The sequence below is a fragment of the Rhinolophus ferrumequinum genome, chromosome 8 (assembly GCF_004115265.2).
Source record: "Rhinolophus ferrumequinum isolate MPI-CBG mRhiFer1 chromosome 8, mRhiFer1_v1.p, whole genome shotgun sequence".
Taxonomy (NCBI): Eukaryota; Metazoa; Chordata; class Mammalia; order Chiroptera; family Rhinolophidae; genus Rhinolophus; species Rhinolophus ferrumequinum.
The window spans coordinates 28,648,913-28,671,433 of NC_046291.1; the positions used below are offsets into that span (position 1 = coordinate 28,648,913).

The window sequence follows — 22,521 nt, forward strand, 5'->3', positions numbered from 1 at the left end:
ACTCAATTATTTTGATACTTTACTCACATCTAGAGTTGAAAAAAGACATATGATGAGTAACTGCTTGTCCTTAACTTTTGCCTACTACGTATGCTTCTTTATTATGACTTTTGAGTGAACTGTATAATTTCTATTTCTTTCTATTTCACAAGTCACATGAAAATTTATGCAGTGTACAATATGTGTATGTATGCAATTTTACAACAATGCACAGTAATATACAATATGGAAAGAGTTAGCACAAAAAATTGAATACAGTAGGCACTCGTATATCCTGCTTGACTATATCATCACTTAAAATATAACTGTATAAGCTTAATAATCTGAAGCATTGGTTCTTTTATAGAACTTTATTAAAAATAAACTATGGCTGGGGATAGCTTAAAAATGTGATTTTTAAGCCACTGAACATTCTTTAATTACAATACTGAACCAAGACACAATTTTATAATTGAAAGATACCTTGGAGGTCACCTAGAGCTAAACCCTTATTTGAGAAAGTGAGAAAATGCAGAGATAAGTATCTTGCTCAAGGCTAATAATAGCAGAGGAAGAACTTTAGTTAAGGTTTCCTCTGCCTATCTTGCCTCTCAAAAACTCAGAGGTGACTTAAAAAATACCAACCCACATACAAAGAAATAGCAATACTCTGAAATTCCCCCCAAAAAATGCAAATAAGATTAAAATATTAACTCAAACTTGGAAATGATCACTTTCTGTGGTATCTAAAGCACAAATGATTCAGATTTTTTTAAGGTTCTTTAGCACAAATATATTCTAATGTAATACAATTTTAAAACAAGCATTTTTTTAAAAGTTTCAATACATTATTTTTGACACGTTTACCTTAATTCCATTTAATCTACAATATCTGGACATCTCTAGACGTCAAAAATTTTACAAAGAAAAAATATTTATGGGAAGTTTACATTTATACTCATCGTTATAAGAATATTTCCTTAAACAGAAGAGTTGTAAATGAAATCCTTCAAGGGAAACATAATTTTTTTTTTAGGTTTGAAACTGTTTTTAATACTTCCTTTAGCATTTTATGTTTGTATATTTTTACAGATATACATAAACTTTTATAAATACTGTATGAACGACTGGTATACTGATAAACTAAATCAGTAAGGAAACTTAGAACATATCACATATTTTAAGAATTTAAATAAAAATCACCTTCAATTTCACCAAAACGAGTTCTTTTAAATCGTGATTTCTGTGACCTATCTCTTCTGTTATTGTAGACCTTAACAATAGCAGACTGGATTAGGGTCAAAGTGAAAAGCCTCAGCAGGAAATTGAAAAGATCACTGTTCCGGTTGGAAAGGTGTCAATAGCAGCTCATTTTAAAGGCACTAACTAGAATTCACAATCCATAAACTGTGTTAAAATTTTATGGCAATGTTCAGAGGTGGCATAGAACACCTGGGGTGAAAATAAAGGTACATGTGTGAATGAAGCCTTTCAAACAAGAATAAAAACAAAGAGGGAAGGGAAATTATAGAGGTCTTGTAAACAGCATTTCCTTTATTTCAGAATACCTTACCATTGCACATTTTATAATCTAGCTCAAAAAAGAATCAATTTATACTTACATTTTGCAGTTATTATACAACTGGCCAGAGAAAATATCATGCTGTCTTCTAGGATCTAGGAAACAAAACCAAGTTTAGAAATAATGTAGGGAATTAGGTCAAGGAAAGGAAAACAGTGTATTATTTCTTTACAATGATTTCACTTAATATATATATATACATATATATATATACACATATATATATGTATATATATATATACACACACACACACACATACATACCAAATCTAAATACTGCATTGCCTTTTTGATGCAGTAAACATTTATCTGTAATATTAGTATCTCATGATACATTTTTGCAAACAAACTGGTTCAGTCCTCTCTTTCTAGTTTGGTCTGGTGCAGCAATGAAGCCTCTGGAACAATGAAGAACCAGACACTGTCCTTGGAGCCTGATTCAATTTCTACACCAACACACACCCAGAAAACCACTTCTGTCTATGAGGACTTGCACGTATAGAGTGGGGTTGAAGATTCTTACAATAAACGGGTGTGGCAATAATGGCTCCACACTTGTCCTTTGCCTGACAATTCCACAAACACAGTGTTGTGCTGGGGGTAATAATACACACACACTGGAAACAAGCCAAGCCACAGCTGATCATGCTGGCCGAGCAGCTTAATTGATACAGGCTTATATAAATCCTCCCATTTTAGGATCAGAGAAGTTGGCTCAATATTTGCTTACCCAAACATTAAATGACATATAGCTGCTTCAAAGAGTTAAATAATAGGAGGTTAAACAGTTATACTATTTATGGAAGATGTACAATAAAGAGAAAAAACACACTGAATTCTAGAACGGCATCTGGATTAAAGTGAACAAAAAAACACATTCTGTACATGTGTGATTATCTTTTATCTAATAAACATTTAATAATTATATCACCTGTTGGTCATTGAGGTTCCCCTGTACTAAGGAGTCAATAAAAATAGATTGACTGAAGTTCCTTCCTTTTCGTTCCTTTATGATTTTCTTTAAAATAGATTCCAGTTGCATAAGGGCTTAGAAAAGAATAACAAAAAGATTTTAGAATATAAGCACTTGTAAAAATTGAAAATTTTAAATATTTCTGTACAATGTTACTATTGCAAAATAAAATTTTCAAAGATAAGAGTAATGACCAACTAATTTTTAGAAAGCTAATTTATGTTTAAACTCTTCTACTGTTTTCCTTCGTTTTGCTAAATGTTACATGCATACAAAAGAGTACATAAACCACCTGTGCATAATCTCAGGAATAATTATTCAGAAAACACCCATAGTATTACCACCCAGGTCAAGAAGTAGAATAATACCAACACCTTAGAGGCCTCTACACACAACCCCCACCCACCCACCCCGGTTATCCACCTTCCTTCTAAATTCTCTCCTCTTAATAACTTCATTCTTTTCCAAATCAGGCATCACTCCTTTATGGACAGAAACAGGTGTGAAATAACTAGAAAAGCAAATTTCTGAAATCTAAAAGATAATGAAATTATCCAAAGATTATTTCTCAGTCCCATCTTACTTGACCTATCACAGAATTTGATGATGTTGATCACTTACTCTCCAGGAAACACTTTTTCATTTTGTTCCAAGGATTCCACACTCTCCTGGACTTCACACTTTTCTCCAACTTTACTGCCTGCTCACTCTCACTCAGCTTTGTTGATCCCTTCTCATCGCTCAAATTTTTAAATTCTAGAATGTCCTGGTCAAGGCTTAAGTTTTTGGACCTCTTCTCTTTTTCTATTTACATTCATTAGCTTGGGGACCACCAGTATCAAGGCTTTAAATACAATCTATGTACTTAACATTCCCAAATTTATATTTCCAGTCAGGGGACCCTTTTCCCTAAACTCCACACTCATATGTCTAATAACGCCCTTAGCATCCAGTTGGATGTCTGAAGCATATTATACATAACATATCCAAAACTGAACTCTTGATTTTCCCTACAAAGGTGGATTGTCCTACTCTTTCCCCATCTTATTTCTTAATAACTTCATTTTCCAATTACTTAGATCTTAGTGTCTCCTCTCTTATAACCCCACATCTAATCTGTCAGCCAATGTTGGTGGTTCTAGCTTCAAAATACAGAATTTTCTTTCTCCCTTACTTGTTTTTTTTTTTCATTCTATATTTTCTGGCCTGCACCCTAGTCCAAGCCACATTATTTCTCTTGCCTGGTTCATTGCAATAGCCCTCTAAGTAGTCTCCCTGCTTCTGCTCTGGGCCCTGTACCTGTCAAAGCAGCCAGAGTGATCTTTTAAAAACATAACTCAGATCATAACTCTGCTCAAAATCTTCCAGTGCCTTCCTATCTCATAGTAACAGCCTAGTCATACAATGATCTATAAGCCAGATAAAATATGCCCCTCTTCCCAATTTTTCTGGTCTCATCTCCTTTCACTTCACTCCAGCCATATAGCTCCCTGTTATACATCAAATACACCAGAAAGAATCCCACTTCAAGGACTTTGCAATTACTTTTCCTCTACATGAATATTCTTCCCTGGGACATGAAGATGTCCACATGATCTGCTATGACTGGTTACCTTATCTGTTGCAAGTGTTTGTTCAAAAGTCACCTAATCTTGGTAAGGCCTTTCCTAAGAAGCTTATTTAAAACTGTAACCTCCCCACCCCTAGCACTCCCTAGCCCTCTTCCTCATTTAGTTTTCTCCATAGCACTTTTCATCTTTTAACACACTATTCAGTTTACTTATGTAGATTACCATCTGCCTCTTCTCACTAGCATGTGCTGCCACAAAGACAGAAATTTTTGTTTCTTTTGTTTATTGACATCAGCCAGCCACCCCAAAAAATACTAGGCCATTATAGATCTTCACTAAATATTTACAGAATTGAATAAACATAATAACACAATATATTAAAATGAGAAATGAGTAACACTGTATTGCAGTGGTTCCCAAACTTTGCTACAAGCTAAAATCACCTGGGAAGCTTTTCCAAAAAAAAATCGTAAAGCACAAGTCACACCTCATACCAATTAAATCCAAATATTTAGGACAGAAAGCCAGGCTTCAATATTTTTTAAAATATTCAATGTATAGCAAAGTTTTAGAATTATTACTTTACATTCTCAACCCTGCAAGTATATCAGAATAATCCAGAGAGCTTTTATTAAAATATCTGAGGCCCAGGGCACCTCTATCAGATTCTGAATAAACTGATCTAGAGTGGGGCCTGAGCTTCAGGATTTATTTGTTTTAAGTTCTCAAAGTGATTCTAATGTACAGACCAGAATGAGATTTACTCACTTAAACAAAGGAAGCACTGATCTAGCCATGGATCCTATTCATATAAATACCAAAGTATAATCATTTTCAGTAAAAGCTCAGATTTGAGCTATGCCCATGTGACAGCCCAAGGAACATATGTTGTTAGATAATCTACTTTATATAAATTATTAATTTTTGTGTTATATTACTTGTGCCAATAGTTGTGAAATACATTTTTTATTAAGGAGAATTAATCCAAAAGCATCCATTAGGAATCAGAGCATCCATCAGAATGGTAATGAAAACCAGATAGCAGAAAATGTGTTAATTAAATTGGCTTTTCTAGATTTATGTTGGACATGAAGGGAATGACTAGAATGGTAAGCCCCATGAGGACACAGATCTTTGTCTCCTATACACAGAATAGTGCCTAGTAAATATAGGCCTCAATAAATATTTATTGAAAGAATCCTGAAAAGCAATACTATTACATATGGAAATAATCCATTATTCCAATGTAGTTTACGTATTTATGTATTTTAATTTACCCTGCCTATTTCCAAAAAAGGAATTGAAGCAGCTCAGAATAAAGGTATTAAAGCATACAATCACTAAATTACTGACAGAATATATAGAATTTAAAAAAAGGGAAAGAATAACTTTGGGGAGCCATCTAAAACTAAAAATTGCTATTTTCTATGTAGATTTTATAAAGTTATAACCAATGCCAAATAATTTTGAAAATATCTTTATTCAATTTGAATGGCAAGAATTTTTTATGTTGCTAATTTTTTACAAATATCTACAAAAGATTTAATCATGTTGATATCGTTTCCTTAGCAATTCCTATATTGTTGGACATTTAGATTGTTTCTGGTTTTCTACTTGCAGAAATAACATGAATAGAAATATTCATGAATGTTTTCTTCGTTGAGACAATTTCATCCATTACTTATGGCTCTTAGTATGTATCCTCAAATTGCCTTCCCAGTATTGTTCCCATACACTTTCCAGTAACCTACAGGCTGTACCAGCTCTACAGCGTTCTCATTCTGCGGTGAGTGCTGGAGTTTCATTTACTAATTCACTATTTTTTCCTCTTTTTTGTTTAAGAAAAACTTTCATTATAGGAAATGTAGGAAAAAAAGAAAGAAAATATATATATATGACCTATAATCTTATGATTCAGAGATAAGCCTATTAAAATGGGGGCACATATCCTTTTGTCCTTACTAAAAATTAAAAATGGCAAAACTTACCATCTTCATATTGTCTTTTCCGAGTTGTACTTTTATCAAGTGATCCATCTAGAAAGCCTTTCCCAATCTCAGACCAAACCTGAAAATAGGAAAACATACCTATTATCTAAAAAGTAGATTTTCTAAATACCACCAAGCAATCTAAGCAAATCTAAGCAAATCCAACAGATCTGATAATTAAGCTCCTACTTTAAGTGAACTGTATAGTCATTTACTCGATAGTCTCTAAGGATGGTGTACAAATATATTTTAATAATTTCAGTCAAGGCACTTTCAAACTAATTATAAACGGAAAGTCAAAAGTTCCTTTTCTTTAAAAGAAGTAGGAATGGAGAGGAAAAAAACATGGGCATAGAGTCAATACTCAATTTTTTATTATAATGGCACCAGTGGATAAATAGCAAACTCATTAGGAATCCCAATTTTTACTTCACCTGCAATTATTGACGAGCATTAACTGAGATCCAGAAAAAGGTTAAAAATTAATCTAAGGTTTGAAGTCTAAGGTTAAACAACAGAACAGGCTTCCAGTAATTTCAAAATTGGGTAATTAGCTTTCCCCTGAAAAAACTTTAACTTGTTAATAATTCAAAATTTATGAAACACGGGGAAAGAACACACCACTTACTAATCAATGCTAAATATTTGAAAAATTATTAAGAGTTAAGAGTCCTCAACTCTTACCTTACAAAGATATACCTTTCAGATTAAAGGTAAAAAGTTAAACTATTGTAAGTACTGTAAAAATGTATATGTTAGTAAATGTTTACCAGTAAATGTTTACATTAAGAATATCCTTAAGGAAAGAAAGGAGTTTCTTAGCATGACACAGAGCACAGGGCAACAATTCATAATGAAAAAGCTGAATTCATTTAGTTACTCCATCCTGACAACAAACAGCTAAACAGACTTAAAAATCAGCAACTCTTCTTGAATTTGTAAGACAGGGGAGGACCCAGGGGAAACTGAGCCTCCAAAGACTGGAGAGATTAGTGAAAACAGGGAGTCCCATCTTACCAGAACAGACTCACAGCAGAAACCGCCTCAGGATAGGAAAACCTGAAGTGTAATTGACAAACTGCTAGAGGTTCACTGTATACAACTCTTGAGAGTTAAAAACTCCAGGAAGATCGAATCATAGGGGGATGTCCTAAAATATTATGAGATTTATCTTTAGGAGCTCAACCAGATTCCCATAGTAAATATTGGAGAAAAACCCTTTTGAACTCCTAGCAAGGGGATTTGAAAAAGGAACCAATTTTAAATAAGCCAGAGAGCACTGTTCTTCTTAACAAGGCCTGCCCTCTGATGAAACTATAATAGTTATAGCTTCTATAATAATTATAAAGAAACTATAATAGTTATAACCTGCCGAGTTTATCCGACCCTATCTGACTTGGGAAAGGGAAATACCCAACTCCAGTTGGGGCTAGCCTTCCATAGAGGAGAAGGAGCATACCAAACTCCAGCCCATTCTAGCCATCGTGTCCCACCTAAGAGGGGAGGAAAAACGGAGACACACCAGCAAAGTTCACAGTCCAGAGGCACAGGCTCACTAAGACTGAGACCTAATCATAGGACCATGGAATGCTTCCCATTTCCCTACTCCTCACCGCTACACTACTAAAGCCCTATTTACACCAGTTTCTTTTACCCAGTAATCACATCTGGCTATCAAGAAAAAAATTACAAGGCATACCAAAAGGTAAAAAACACAATTTGAAAAAATAGCAAGCATCAGAACCAGATATGGCAGGGATGTTGGAATTACCAGACCAGGAATTTTAAACAATGATTAATATGCTAAGGGCTCTAAAGGATCCTTAGATAAAGGATAAAGTAGAGAGCATACTAGAACAGATAGGCAATGTAAGCAGAGAGATAGAAATCCTAAGAAAGAACCAGAAAGAAATGCTATAGATCAAAAACACTAACAGGAATGAAGAATGCCTTATTAGTACAATAGTCACAGCTTAGAAACAATCTCTGAGCTAGAGGATATTTATCAATAGAATCCTTGAAAACAGTTTGTTACAAAACTACACATACTCTTACTATATGATCCAACAATAGCAATCCTTGGTATTTACCCAAAAGAATTGGAAACCTAAGTCTACATAAAACCTGCACACAGATATTTACAGCAGCTTTATTCATAATTGCCAAAATTTGAAAGAAACCAAGATGTCTTCAGTAGGTGAATGGATAAACTGTGGTACATCCAGACAATGGGATATTACTCAGTGCTAAAAGAAATGAGCTATCAAGCCATGAGAAGACATGGAGGAAGCTTAAATGCATATTACTAAGTAAAAGAAGCCAATCTAAGAAGGCTACGCACTGTATACTTCCAAATATATGACATTCTGGAAAAGGCAAAACTTTGGATAAATAAAAAGAACAGTGGTTGCCAGGAGTTGGGAGGGGAGGGAGGAGAGATGAATAGACTGAGCACTGAGGATTTTTAGGGCAGCAAAAATACTCTGTATGATATAATGATGGATATATGTCATTCATTTGTCCTAACCGATTGAACGTACAGTAACCAAGTATGAATCCTTATGTAAATGTTGGGTGATTACGATGTGTCATGTAGGTCCATCCTTTGGTAAAAAAATGTATCATTCTGCTGAGTGATGTTGACAATGGGGCTACATGTAGAAGCAGAGGGTGTATGGGAAATCTCTGTACCTTGCTCTCAATTTCATTGTAAACCTAAAACTGCTATTAGAAAAAAATAAAGTCTTTTTCAAAATAGCACTATAAAAGTAAAAGCAAATAAAACAGAGATAAAGTTCTTGCAAGTTAGTAAGAAAAAAAAGAACATCAATAGAAATACAGGCAAAGAACACTGACTGAGAAGGCAGCCCACAAAAGAAGAAACACAAGTGTTCAACAAAGTATTAAACTAAACTGAACCTCAAAAACAACAAAAGAATTACAAATCTTAATCATGAAATGCCATTTTGACCTATTAGGCAAATATTTAAAGGAACAATAATTCTAATATTCTAATGTCAAAAGCAAAGGAAAGTGCACAGTAAATGCTGCTGGGGATTGGGGGGGCAGTTCAGAAACACAGTATGCAACTGACTGTGAGGTACATTTCTTCACAGCCTAACATCTGTGACATCAGTTTGCATCTTACAACTGACGTCATCTCCCAACTGTTCTCAGCCATGTAGCAGGCATGATGCAGGCATCATTGCTTCTGCATTCACAAATTGTTTATTATTTCTCTGACAAGACTGGACAACAGCAACTCTGGTGTTTCAGATATTAAAATACCACTTGAAGGAAGATTTCAAGTCATGCTTAGAGTCTGAAAACTTTCCTTTGACAACTAGCAATGCGAAGAATATACCAGATTCCTACCCAAACTGTATAATTTGAATCTACTCAAACCCAAATTGAGGGACATTCTACAAAATAAGTGGCTTGTACTTTAAAAAAATGTGAAGTTCAAGAAACAGAAAAGGGGCAGCTGGATGGCTGTTGGTTGGAGCGCGAGCTCTGAACAACAGGGTTGCCGGTTCAGTTCCCACATGGGCCAGTGAGCTGCGCCCTCCACTGCTAGATTGAGGACACGGAGCTGCCAGTGAGGTGCTGGAGGGCTGGCCGGATGGCTCAGTTGGTTAGAGCGTGAGCTCGTAACGACAGGGTTGCCGGTTCAGTTCCTGCATGGGATGGTGGGCTGTGCCCCCTGCAACTAAAGATTAAAAACGGTGACTGGACTTGGAGCTGAGCTGCGCCCTCCATGGCTGGATTGAAGGACGACGACTGATGGGTCCTGGAAAAGTACACTGTTCCCCAATATGCCCCAATAAAAAGGAAGGAAGGAAGGAAGGAAGGAAGGAAGGAAGGAAGGAAGGAAGGAAGGAAGGAAGCAAGGCAGGAAGAAAGGAAGGAAGCAAGGCAGGCAGGCAGGCAGGCAGGCAGGCAGGCAGGCAAGAAAGCAAAGCTGAGGAACTGTTCCACATTAAAGAGGTTTGACCACTAATAGTAAAGAAATTTGAATATGGGCGCTGGATAAGAGTATAGTACGTTAAATTTCCCAAGCTTGAAAACTATGTTGTCACTATATAAGAGAATATTCTTGTTTTTAGTGAACACAGGCTGAAGTATTTAGGAAAAAAGAGGTAAAATGTCTACTCTCAAGTGGTTCAGGTGGTGGGGGAAGCAATAGAGACAGATAAAGAAAGAATGACTGACAAAAGCAAATAGGGCAAAACGTAAACAACTGGTGAACTGGATAAAGGATATATAGGAGTTCCTAGTACTACTTGCATCCTTTCAGTAAGTTTGAAATTATTTCTACTTTGAAGTTATAAGAAAGAAAAAGGCAGAGTAAAAAAATACCAACATAAAAACATGCAAAATCGGTATCAGCAGCTTAGAAGAAACTCCTGGAAATAATAGTGGAGGTCTCTTTTTAAAAATGCTGTCTTGTCAACGTGAAAAAAAATCACAAATCAATAACAGAGTCAAAAATGATTGTTCATTAAAATATGAAGCCATTTTAGAAACTCCTTAACCAATTTATTTTGCCTGTGTACATAGAGTAGTTTATTCAAGGAAGTGGAATTTAGAGTAATTTTTCCACTTTTATTTTTACACTCCTGAATATATGAATGTTTTATAAGAAATGTATACTTTTTTAATCATCAAACAAAAGTAATAAAACCATTTTAATGGGAGATAAACTATAATACTAAATTACAAGGTGTTAAGCCACAGTTCCTAGTGATTTTTGTTTTAAACAAATTATCTTGATTATTTAACCTGTTTTTATAGATTTGAATAAAATAAGGAATAATTTCTCAGAGACCCAATATGCAGTAAATGACCTAAGTATAATTTGAACCAAATAAATTAATGTTGAGATTGATAAAAAAAAAAAAAAAAGAGAGAGTATTATTTACTCTAGTTTCGAGAATGCCATACAAATGGCCAACGGACATGAAAAGATGCTCAACATCACTTGTCATCAGGGAAATAAAAATCAAAACCACAATCAGATACCACCACACACCTGTCAGAATGGTTATCATCAAAAAGTCAACAAGTAACAAATGCTGGCCAGGATGTGGAGAAAAGGGAACCCTTATGCACTGTTGGTGAAATTGTAAATTGGTGCAGCCACTATGGAAAACAGTACATATAGGCAACCAACTGAACGGGAGATTTTTGCAAACAGTGCCTACGATAAGGGGCTAATATCCAAAATATACAAGGAACTCATGCAACTCAACAACAATAAAACAAACAACCCAATTGAAAAATGGGTAGAGGACCTGAAGAGACATTTCTCCAAAGAGGATATACAAATGGCAAATAGACATATAAAAAAATGCTCAACATCACTAATCATCAGACAAATGCAAAAAAAAAACCACAATGAGGTATCACCTCACCCCAGTCAGAATGGCTGTCATCAACAAGACAAACAGTAACAAGTGTTGGAGAGGCTGTGGAGAAAAAGGAACCCTCATACACTATTGGTGGGAATGCAGACTGGTGCAGCCGTTATGGAAGGCAGTGTGGAGGTTCCTCAAAAAATTACGAATAGAATTACCTCTCCTGGGTATCTACCCAAAAAATCTGAAAACATTTATACATAAAGACACGTGTGCTCCAATGTTCATTGCAGCTTTATTTACGGTGGCCAAGACATGGAAACAATCATAATGTCCTTCGATAGATGAATGGATAAAGAAGTTGTGGTATATATACACAATGGAATACTATTGGGCAGTAAGAAAAGGTGATATAGGAACATTTGTGACAACATGGATGGATCTTGAGAGTATAATGCTCAGCGAAATAAGTCAGACAGAAAAAGCAGAGAACCATATGATTTCACTGATATGTGGTATATAAACCAAAAACAACAAAAGAACAAGACAAACAAATGAGAAACAAAAACTCATAGACACAGACAATAGTTTAGTGGTTACCAGAGGGTAAGTGGGGACGGGGGTGGGAGATGAGAGTAAAGGGGATCAAATATACGGTGATGGAAGGAGAACTGACTCTGGGTGGTGAACACACAATGGGATTTATAGATGATGTAATGCAGAATTGTACACCTGAAATCTATGTAATTTTACTAACAATTATCACCCCAATAAACTTTAAAATAAATAAATAAAAAAGAAAACAGTATAGAGATTCCCCAAGAAAATTAAAAATAGAAACTGCCATATGACTCACCAATTCCACTTCTGGGTACTTATTCAAAGAAAATGAGAACATTAATTTGAAAAAGATATATGCATCCCTATGTTCATTACAGCATTACTGATAACAGCCAACATATGGAAGCAACCTAGGTGTCTATCGATAGATGACCAGATAAAGAAAATGTGGTATATGTATGCAATAGAATATTATTCAGCAATAAAAAAGAATGAACCCGGCCGGCCCGGTGGCTCAGGCAGTTGGAGCTCTATGCTCCTAACTCCGAAGGCTGCCGGTTCGTTTCCCACATGGGCCAGTGGGCTCTCAACCACAAGGTTGCCAGTTCAATTCCTTGAGTCCCACAAGGGATGGTGGACTCTGCCCCCTGCAACTAAGATTGAACACGGCACCTTGAGCTGAGCTGCCTCCCGGATGGCTCAGTTGGTTGGAGCGCAGGATCTCAACTACAAGGTTGCCAGTTCGATTCCTCGAGTCCCACAAGGGATGGTGGGCAGAGGCCCCTGCAACTAGGATTGAACACGGCACATTGAGCTGAGCTGCCGCTGAGCTCCCGGATGGCTCAGTTGGTTGGAGCACATCCTCTCAACCACAAGGTTGCTGGTTCGACTCCCCCAAGGGATGGTGGGCTGCACCCCCTGCAACTGGCAACGGCAGCTGGACCTGGAGCTGAGCTGCGCCCTCCACAGCTAAGACTGAAAGGACAACAACTTGAAGCTGAACGGCACCCTCCACGGCTACGATTGAAAGGACAACAACTTGACTTGGAAAAAAGTCCTGGAAGTACACACTGTTCCCCAATAAAGTCCTGTTCCCCTTCCCCAATAAAATCTTAAAAAAAAAAAAAAAATGAAACCTTGCCATTTGCCACATGGATGGACCTAGAGGGCATTATACTAAGTGAAATAAGTCAGACTGAGAAAGACAAATAGTATGATTTCACTTATATGTAAATCTAAAAAAAAAAAGGCAGAACAAATGAATGAAAAACAGAAACAGACCCATACATACAGAGAACAAACTGATGGTTGCCCAACGGGAGCAGGGCAGGGATGGGTATAAAAGGTGAAAGGGAATAAAAGATACAAACTTTCAGGTATAAAATAAATAAGCCATGGGAATGTACTGTACAGCACAGGGAATATGTCAATAATATTGTAATAACTTTGTACAGTGACAGATGGTTACTAGACTTACCATGGTGATCACATCCTAAGGTATATAAATGTCGAATCACCATGCTATCTATATACTTCAAACTAATAAAATATTCCATGTTAAATATTTTTTTAAATAGAGAATAAAAAACTTTTTGTTTTTTTTAAATAGAGAACAATAAATTCCACATGTGAATCTAGAAAAGGCAAACAGTAAATCAACTTTAGACTGAATAAGCCTTTCTTCAAACCTTATTTCATTACTACAGAGGTTGCAAAAAAAAAATGTATATACATTTTAAGAAAGGAAAAAAACCATTAAAATTGTAATACTCAATATATACAAGTCACATTTGACTCCTGCAATTACAAGAGGTGCTCAAAGTGGTTACCATCAGCGTCCAGACACTTCTGATTACGGCGAACTACTGCTTGAGCAATGCTGACCAAAGTGTCCACTTGTATACATTTTTTTGGCACCCCCCTGGTATTTTAATACTCCATTGGCTTTAACTTCTTTCTATATAGGACACATTCTACTTCTATTAAATATAGTTTTTCTCTTTATTCTAGAATTCAGTGTTATTTAATAACATACAAGTACTTGTTGAGTATTAAAACTTCTTCAGTCATCTACTATTTAAATTTCAAAAAGTAATTGCTTAAAAAGAGTAATTCTTAAGTTTTTAAAAACCACAATTATCTCTGCTTGCATTGTTGTTTTTTAGCCCAAAACAAAGAAATTCTACACTATAGAATCTTAAACCTTCTTAAGAGGCAAAGTCTGTGTTATTCAACTATCCAAGTTGATGAAAGAATAATTTTAAATTTGATTCTGGACTTACTGTACCATGATTCTTCTGGAAGCGAATGACTTCCTGGTCATCTTCAAATGCACTACCCATGACCATCTGTGTGACAGACTTCATAGCAAAACCAAGCATATGCTGGCAAAGGGGTATATGCTGGGACTCTGGGTAGGAGAGCCATTTATCTAATAATTCTTCTGAAAGCTGAAAGAGAACAGAAGACCACTATGATTTACTATTTCCTCTTGCTAAATCTTAGAAAAATTCAGCAAGCAGATTATTTCATTGAGGATGCAGTTCAGCTGTGCAATCAAGGTAAGCATCCAGGTGATTACTTCATCTGTCAGGCTAACACTACTAGCGCTGCCTGTAATTATAACATACCCTCAATGGTTCAAGTTCAGATTCTGTCAAAGGGCTGATCTGCAAAACAAACAGAATGACCACCACAACAATAAAAACAAAGTATAAATTAAAAGTTCAAAGGCTGGTAAAACCTTAAACCTAATGGAAATTAAGACACTAAAATCTTAGTATCTAATTAAAATAGTAAAGGTCCACCACAGAATGCTTGTGATATAGTAAACAATCAATAAATACATGAATATGTTAAAGTGTTAGGTACTCTTTAGTAACAGAAAATTCTCAGTCTCTCTGTCATTTCTTCATCCAACAAGTATTTATTAAATCCTTTGTGGAATAAAAACAATGTGCAGGAAAAATATCAAAAGCTTTAGAGTCAGAAAAACTTTGGTTTTACTTCTTGTTCTGTCACTTAAAAGTAATGTGACTTTGAGCAATTTAACTTTTCCAAGGTTCGAGTGTCTCAACAATTAAAAGGGGATGACATCTCCTACCTTGCATGGTTGCTGTGATGGGGATAATTATACCCATGTCATATAATGTGCAAGGGTTTTGTGAGGTAATATATATATATAAAGTCCCTTTCATGTTAGGAACTCAAATTTAAGCTCTGTTCCCCTATTAACTCCACGCAAGTTTTGTCACAATATAAAGGATTAAAATTAATTTTCTGAGAAACAGAATAAATATTCAAAATGAAAAGATTAGTACTACATAGGTTTACACACCTACTTAAAGTGAAGTATATGGAATATAACACCTTTTTTTAAAAAAGGGGAAAGGAGGCCTTAATGATTCCGCAGTAACAATACTAATGAATTGAGGCAGTTAATATACTTGAAAAGAACTCTGAGACTTGGATGAAGTTTGAAGGAAACAAGTAGATAATGATTAAAATAGAACATAACTACATGATTTTACAAATTACTTTCATATTACTAACAAAATAATTCCACATATTTTAAAAGGCTATCACCCTGTAGTTATTATAGAAACCACATAGCTTCCTTTATACTAAAAAGTAAAATGATTTTGGAAACAAACCATTAAAGCAAGGATATTTCTAGGTGAAAACAGAAGAGCAAATATAAATTTGTTTTTAGGTAATGATGCAAGTTTCAAATAGAAAGGTAAACACTGCGGGGGAGAGGGGAAGCTTTCCATAAGATCTCCTTTGTCTAAACATCAGAATTTGTTTGTTTCAGAAAACATCATTTTTCTTAATAAGCATGGGATTTTTGCCTCAAAACAATCCTAGGAAAAGGACACAACCTGCAACCATCCAGCTTCGTGTACACACGGGAAGCCCAACTGGGGTCAGTGTTCACCCACTTAGGTACTGAACTGCAAGACCGTACCTTCTTCATCACTCAGTCTACTCCTTAACGTCTAATCCTACACAGGCCTTTTAAAATTGTCAGGCCCAACCCATGTGACATGACACCCTCATGATTTACAGCCTTAGTGTTGAGATATTTGTTTGAATTTATTCCAAGCACCACAAGTCAATGCTGAGACTTTACATTGACCCTTACCCTTAAAGTAGAATTTACTTGGGTATAAAGTGTGCATTTCATTGATTTATTTGTTCATTTAATTTTCACAAACTGTTACATTGTTGTCTCACCATTAAGTATGTGTCTTTTTTCCACCTACTTGAAACGCCACTCATTAAAGTCATTTATTAAACATTGAATTCCTGTAGGAATTTGAAACTATTTTTTGACATTGTCTTGTTGATCCAGACACAAGCCATCATCATAATTTTGAAATTTTATTGTATCTTTATAATGTTTCCCATTACTATTCTCTCAAAATGCTCTGGAAGAGAGACTGATTTCCAGAATGGTGAAGGATCTTGGTGATCCCATTCTCCCTCTAAAACACTGAAAATATGTGCAAAATAACTAAACAACTAAAATCAAGCATTTCGGCACTTTGGCAATTAGCCAAAGCCCAGTATCCACTGAGAAGTGTGTATCCAACAAAAACAACTGAACCTCAGTGAGACAGTGGGGTCTGTGATGTTGTAACTTAAGGTTATTTACATCTCCCTTCTCTGCTCACCTCAGTAGCATGGCAGCCAAAAGCCAACAGCACTGCAGACAACAGAAAGAACTGACACCTTTGGAACGTCATTAAAAGCACCATCACCACTAGTCACCAAAATCATCACCCAAAATAGAAGAGTAGGTAATCCCTACACTCTATCCCTCTCCAAAAGCAAGTATAATGAGCTGGCAAAAACTGTCAGAATCAGCCTCAGAAAAACTCTGGAATACAGTAAAAAACACAACCACCAGGGGAAGGCATGGTGAAGAAAGCTGCTGCTGCTTTGTGTAAGAAAGCACTGTGGCATTTTAAACAACCTGCCTACCATGCCCACACCCCAGACAGGCAGCATCTATGAGAGCAGCAGCCCATACTCCTGGTGCATTTTGCTAGGAAGTAATACAGACATTATTCTCAAACAACTGTGGTTGTATCAACCTGTCTGGCAGCTCCCATCAAGGACTGGTGTAAAGGCTTCCCTTTGTTTTGTCCAACTCTGAGCATTCGCAGAGCTAGGATAGGTTCCTGGGTGGCTTCTACTAAAAACATCTAAAGGCACAGGTACTGGCCATAACAGCTGGAGCAAGGCACAACATTTAGGACAAACAATAAACAGACCAAGAAGCCCAGAAAGGAAGAGGTTGCAAGAAGAGATAAATGTGGAAGAGCTTCCTAAAGCTTCTGCATATACCAGGGAATTAAGAAAGCCATGCACATACCCAAGGGCAGGACACATGCTCCTAAAAGGCCTGAGAAGTCTACATTTTCATATCTGGCAGGTGTTCTGGCTCCATCCAAGTAGAAAGTAAAAGCTAAGGTAGAGTTGTACAAGGCCTGGGTAAGTGTTAAAGGAGGACCCCAATGCAAACCAATCTGCAAATACTGTGAGAGTATTTTTTCTTTTATATTTCTTCTTTTTTTCCTTTGTTGGTTCCAAGTGTGTAAGGTAAACCTGTGGAAACACCACTGACCATTAAACGATGACCATAAACTTTTGTTACTAATACTGTCCCTTGTATCACATAACTGCAGTTATTTGCTCGTGGCTTAATCCACTTGTTTTGTACAATACTCTATGAATCAATGCAAATATAAGTGATTCATGCAGGATTTTTCTCTAGGCACATATCTAGTACATCTGTTAGAGGATTATGGGAATCTCTTAGTTCATGAATCTTGACCAGATTATATTAGGTGGGAATTCTAACAATTTGTTGATGAGCTGCGTTTGATAGTTCAGTGTTACATATTGACTTATGGATAGAAATGTCCAATCTATAATAAACGCTTTCACTCCTAATAGACTTCTTTTTAGAATATCCTTTCCAATTTTGTCATGTGTGATACATGTACATTTACATGAAAGACAGAATTACCCTGTTGAATAATAGGAATATGTCTATGCTGGGATATTCTTTTACCAGCCATATTTATATGACATATAAATTATACATATATGGATACATATATACACATATATATATGATTTATAAACTGTAAAGACCAAAAAATGTATGCTATCAATCTTATCATGTGTCCTGAATAAGGACACATTATTCAGGCCACATGATACACAATATAACTTACACACTTCTTCAGAATTTTTACATTAAAATACCATGCTAATTTCAACTAATATAAAATTATATTAAAGAAAAATAAGTCTTGAGTTAAAATATACCTACAAGCAGACTTACAATTCAACAGATAAGATTTTGGAGTACATATCAGTTGTTCTAAAAGAACACAAGGTTTCTTTTTGAAGAAAGTCTTTAGGTAATTATTCAGTAATAATTGTGGAAATATTAGAATTTCAGAGAAGCATTTTTAATTCTATCTTGCATCACGATAATATTGTGAGTACAATACTCAAAAAAGATTTAAACAGAAAAAAAAACTAGTTAAGCAAAACGACATCCCAGGGTAACAGAACCAAGCTATCAAGAAGCAATATGCCAGACTGACTGGCATCAAATTCTAGTCGTACTATTTACGTACTATTTACGTGGATAAGTTACTTAACCACTCTGTGCTTTAGTTTCTTCATCTGGGAAGAGGGAGAAATAACAATGTATACCTATAAAGTTCTTGTGAGGCTTACATGAGTTCATACAAGCTATTAAACCAATGAACCCAATAATTTTGGCTATTAATAGTATTACTAAGCTGTCAATTAAAAGGATTCTGGACAAAGGTCACAAATTCTAAAATCCAGAAACACTTGTTAAATCAGAATTTAACCCAAAAGTCACTGGGTAATATTGGACTGAGGCACACAGAAGCGAGAAGTTACACTCACAGAATTAAAGTAGAGGTTTACATTCAGCTCTGGAACAGAGACGGTCAGAATCGGAAGGACTCAGAACTCATAGCATGAGGTTTGAGAGGATTAGAGAAATATCAGAACACAGAATGCAGATCTGGACAAAAAACAAAAAAAGGCAAAAGGTTTATTGTGTCAATATGAATTATACAACTTATTTTGGGGTGATAACTCTGGTAAACAGCACTATTCACTTAAAATAAACCATTCTCAGAGAAGAGAAGAATGCTCTGACAGCAGCACTCTTCAGTCACATTCTCACGGATTAAACATTTATTTGGTATTTCTGACTAATGCCTAAGCTAAGTAACTGGCTTGGGCTATGGGTTTGACAATAAAAATGTGAAACACATTTCTCACATATAAATCCAGTCTATGGACCAACGCTTGAAAATATGATGACAAGAAACATTAAAATTGAGAAATAATTTTCCACCTTGATTTGCCTTTCTTCAAGAAGGAGAAAAAAATGGAATACCGAATAACAGTAAAAAAGACTGAAATAGAGCCTATTATAAGAGATTAAAGAAGTTAGAATTACTTAGTTTGAAGCAGAAAAGAAAGAATAATTAAGGCTTTTAACAATAAATATTACTGAATAAAAAGGTATGAGAAAAGCAAAGCAAAGAGAAATGGGCAAAATTCCCTGAAGATATACAATTAAATACAAAAAAATTCTTTCAAAAGATTGGTGTTTAAAAAAAATAGAAAAGAGGATTCTGACTGGAGAATGCTCACAGAAAGGCAACACAACTGCTTTCAGAGAGGACAATGAGGGGAGACGGGAATAGTCATGACAACCGAAGCAGTCAACCTGAGCGATTCAGAAACATGATGTGAGCATGACCAATACAAAACCTTGAGATACAAAACAAGAATAACAATGAGAGGGTGGGAATTTGGTATACAAGTCTCCTGATGGCCCTGTGAATAATGGCTATCAGTTAGAAATGGGAACTGGAAAGGAGAGAAACTAATCACCAGCCAGCCATGGTTAAAGGCCTGTCTGGTCTGTTTTTAGAAGATAAACGATGCATAGAGGAGCCAATTAATGCTTCTGGTAGACTCAGAAAGCCAGTCTGAAGTCTTGAATGGAAAGTGTGAGTTTTACATAGAACTCCAATAAGGAAAAAAATGGCATTAAGCATTTACTAAATGTAATTTTTTAAAAGTGGATATTATAAGACAATAGTCAATATGGCATCCTCTTACGAGCTATCAAGTATTCTGTAATTCAAAAAAGTTACAAAAATGCTTATAATGAATGCACAATCAGAATAATTTTAGAGGAATGAACAAAGTTATAGAGGATGAGAAGGAAAAAAAAAATAAAACTGACCAAGTGGCTATTATATGCTAAACGCTGTTAGGAACGTTTAAAAGCACGTCCTCATTGGTATGATGTCTGGAATTTGCTTTAAAGTAATCGAGAGAGGACAGGGGAAGTAAGTATGGTTACAGATAAAATAAGATTGAGTCTAATTTGATAACTTAAAGTTTGGTGACGAGGACATGGATGGTCAATACACTATTCTATTTTTGTTGCTCTCAACTTTCCATGATTTTTAAAATTATTTACTTTTATATAATGAGAGAGTAAGTGAGGGGTGTTTATGCACTTGTGATTGAATGTGGGTTTAATTTCTGTAGAATTGGAAGGACTTCTATGTAACTCTCCAAATGAGACAGACATAGGCCCATCAACTATAGAAACTCTCCATGAAAAAGGAATGACTCAGCCAAGTTGGAAATATTAATGAGGAGGTATGCTTTGAGAAGAGCAGGAAAAATATAAGCAAGGAGAAATGTTAACAGAAGAATGTGAGGGGGGAAGCAGCAAACAAACAGCAGGAAAATCTTTCTCAAGCAAAGGAGAAGGAAAGGTATTTCTTGAGTAGTTACTGTATTGATAGGTTTTACTGTTTTACATCATTATTTCATAATCCTGACAGCAAATTTGTAATGTGAATATTATCCTCAGTTTAAGATGGGGAAATAAAAGCTCACAAAGGCCAAGTGATACACAAATGATCGTGTAGATATTAAATGACAGAAGAAAGATTCAGAGCCTCTTGCCCAAGCTTAATAGTCTGCACTACACCATAATCTATTTCCTAAGCAGCTACATTAAACATCAAACAAAATACACAGCTTTGAAGTACACAGATTAGGGAAAAGGGGAAGGAAAACACCATCTAAAAAGGACAAGAGATAAGAAAATGGATTTAATTGTTATGTAAGTATATCCAAGCTGTTATGGTAGTTTAGAAAGAGTGTGTGGGGAAGGGTACATAACTAAACTGGGATTGGAGTAGGACTTAGCCAGGCAAGGTGGGAAAAATGTTTCCAGGGAGGAAATAGCAAGAATAGACCCATAGAGATGAGAGAGGAGACCATGAATTGAGGAATTTAAGTTGGTCATTCACTGATTTAATAAATATTTACTGAAGGCTTATTCTACACCACGAGCCAAGTGTACAGTAGTAATCAAAAAAGAAGAATTCCTCCCTTCATGGAACACACAGCTTAGGAGACACACATTCAGAGAATTACACAAAACATAATGCAAACTGGGAAGTGTTGTGAAGGAAATGTATAGCATGTTATGACAGCCTGTAAAGGGGGACTTATCTAGGGACAGTGGGATGATCAGAGATGGTTTCCCTGGGGAAGTGACATTTAAGTTACAAGCTAAGAATGAAAATGCATTAAGTAAATGCATGGATGGCTAGGGAGACAATTCAGTTAATGGGAATAAAATATAGAGGCCTGAGACTGGAGAGAACGAGGTACAGTATAGAACAGAAAATCAGTGTGGCTAGAGTATAAGCACAAAAGAGAATGTGGGAAACAAGGCTGGAAAAGCAGGCAGGCTAAATCACACACGGCCTTTAAGATTACATTTTGGAGTTTGTCCCAGGAACAAACCTTTCAGGAAAGGTTTTTGATCAAGGGAGTGATGAAATAAGAACTGCATTTTGAAAGTATCTATTCTCAGGGGTTCTTAACTTCAAGTCCAGAGATATCAAAGGGTCTAGGCATAGAATCCAGAATTTCATGGATTTGAATGAGGGGGGAAAACATCTTTTTTTTTCACTAACCACTAAATAAAATTTAGCATTTCCTTCGATTATGAATAGGCCCTTTGACTTTGTCACCAATAAAAATCTCAAGTATGTATATATCATATTACAGTTATTACAAAAAGCTCAAAATGATGGTTTTGTCCCTCATAACATCATTACTTTAAAATCATGGACGTTTTTTAAAACATTGCCAGATCTTGTTATTTAATGCATTAATAATGAACCACATATATTACACAAGTTTTTTAAAATAATATTTTGATAACTATATTGGTATCCTTTGTATTTACACATTTAAAAATATTATTCTGAGAAGTCCATAAGTTTCACCAAACTGCCAAGAGATACACGTCATAAATTAAGTTTAAGAATCCCTGCAGAAAGTAGAAAACAGAAGGTGGAGAAACAATTAATCCAGGTGAGATGACAGAAGCTTAAAC

At 35.6% G+C, this 22,521-nt stretch overlaps 1 protein-coding gene across 1 annotated transcript in view; it reads right to left on the reverse strand.

The window, feature by feature from the left end:
- The window catches only part of LOC117025701 (cytochrome P450 20A1), a 52,748-nt gene that overhangs the window by 21,031 nt on the left and 9,196 nt on the right, over positions 1–22,521 (reverse strand). Inside the window, 5 exon segments of the mRNA XM_033111736.1 lie at positions 1,602–1,656; positions 2,493–2,608; positions 6,094–6,172; positions 14,294–14,461; positions 14,642–14,680. Coding sequence (XP_032967627.1) covers positions 1,602–1,656; positions 2,493–2,608; positions 6,094–6,172; positions 14,294–14,461; positions 14,642–14,680 — 457 coding nt within the window.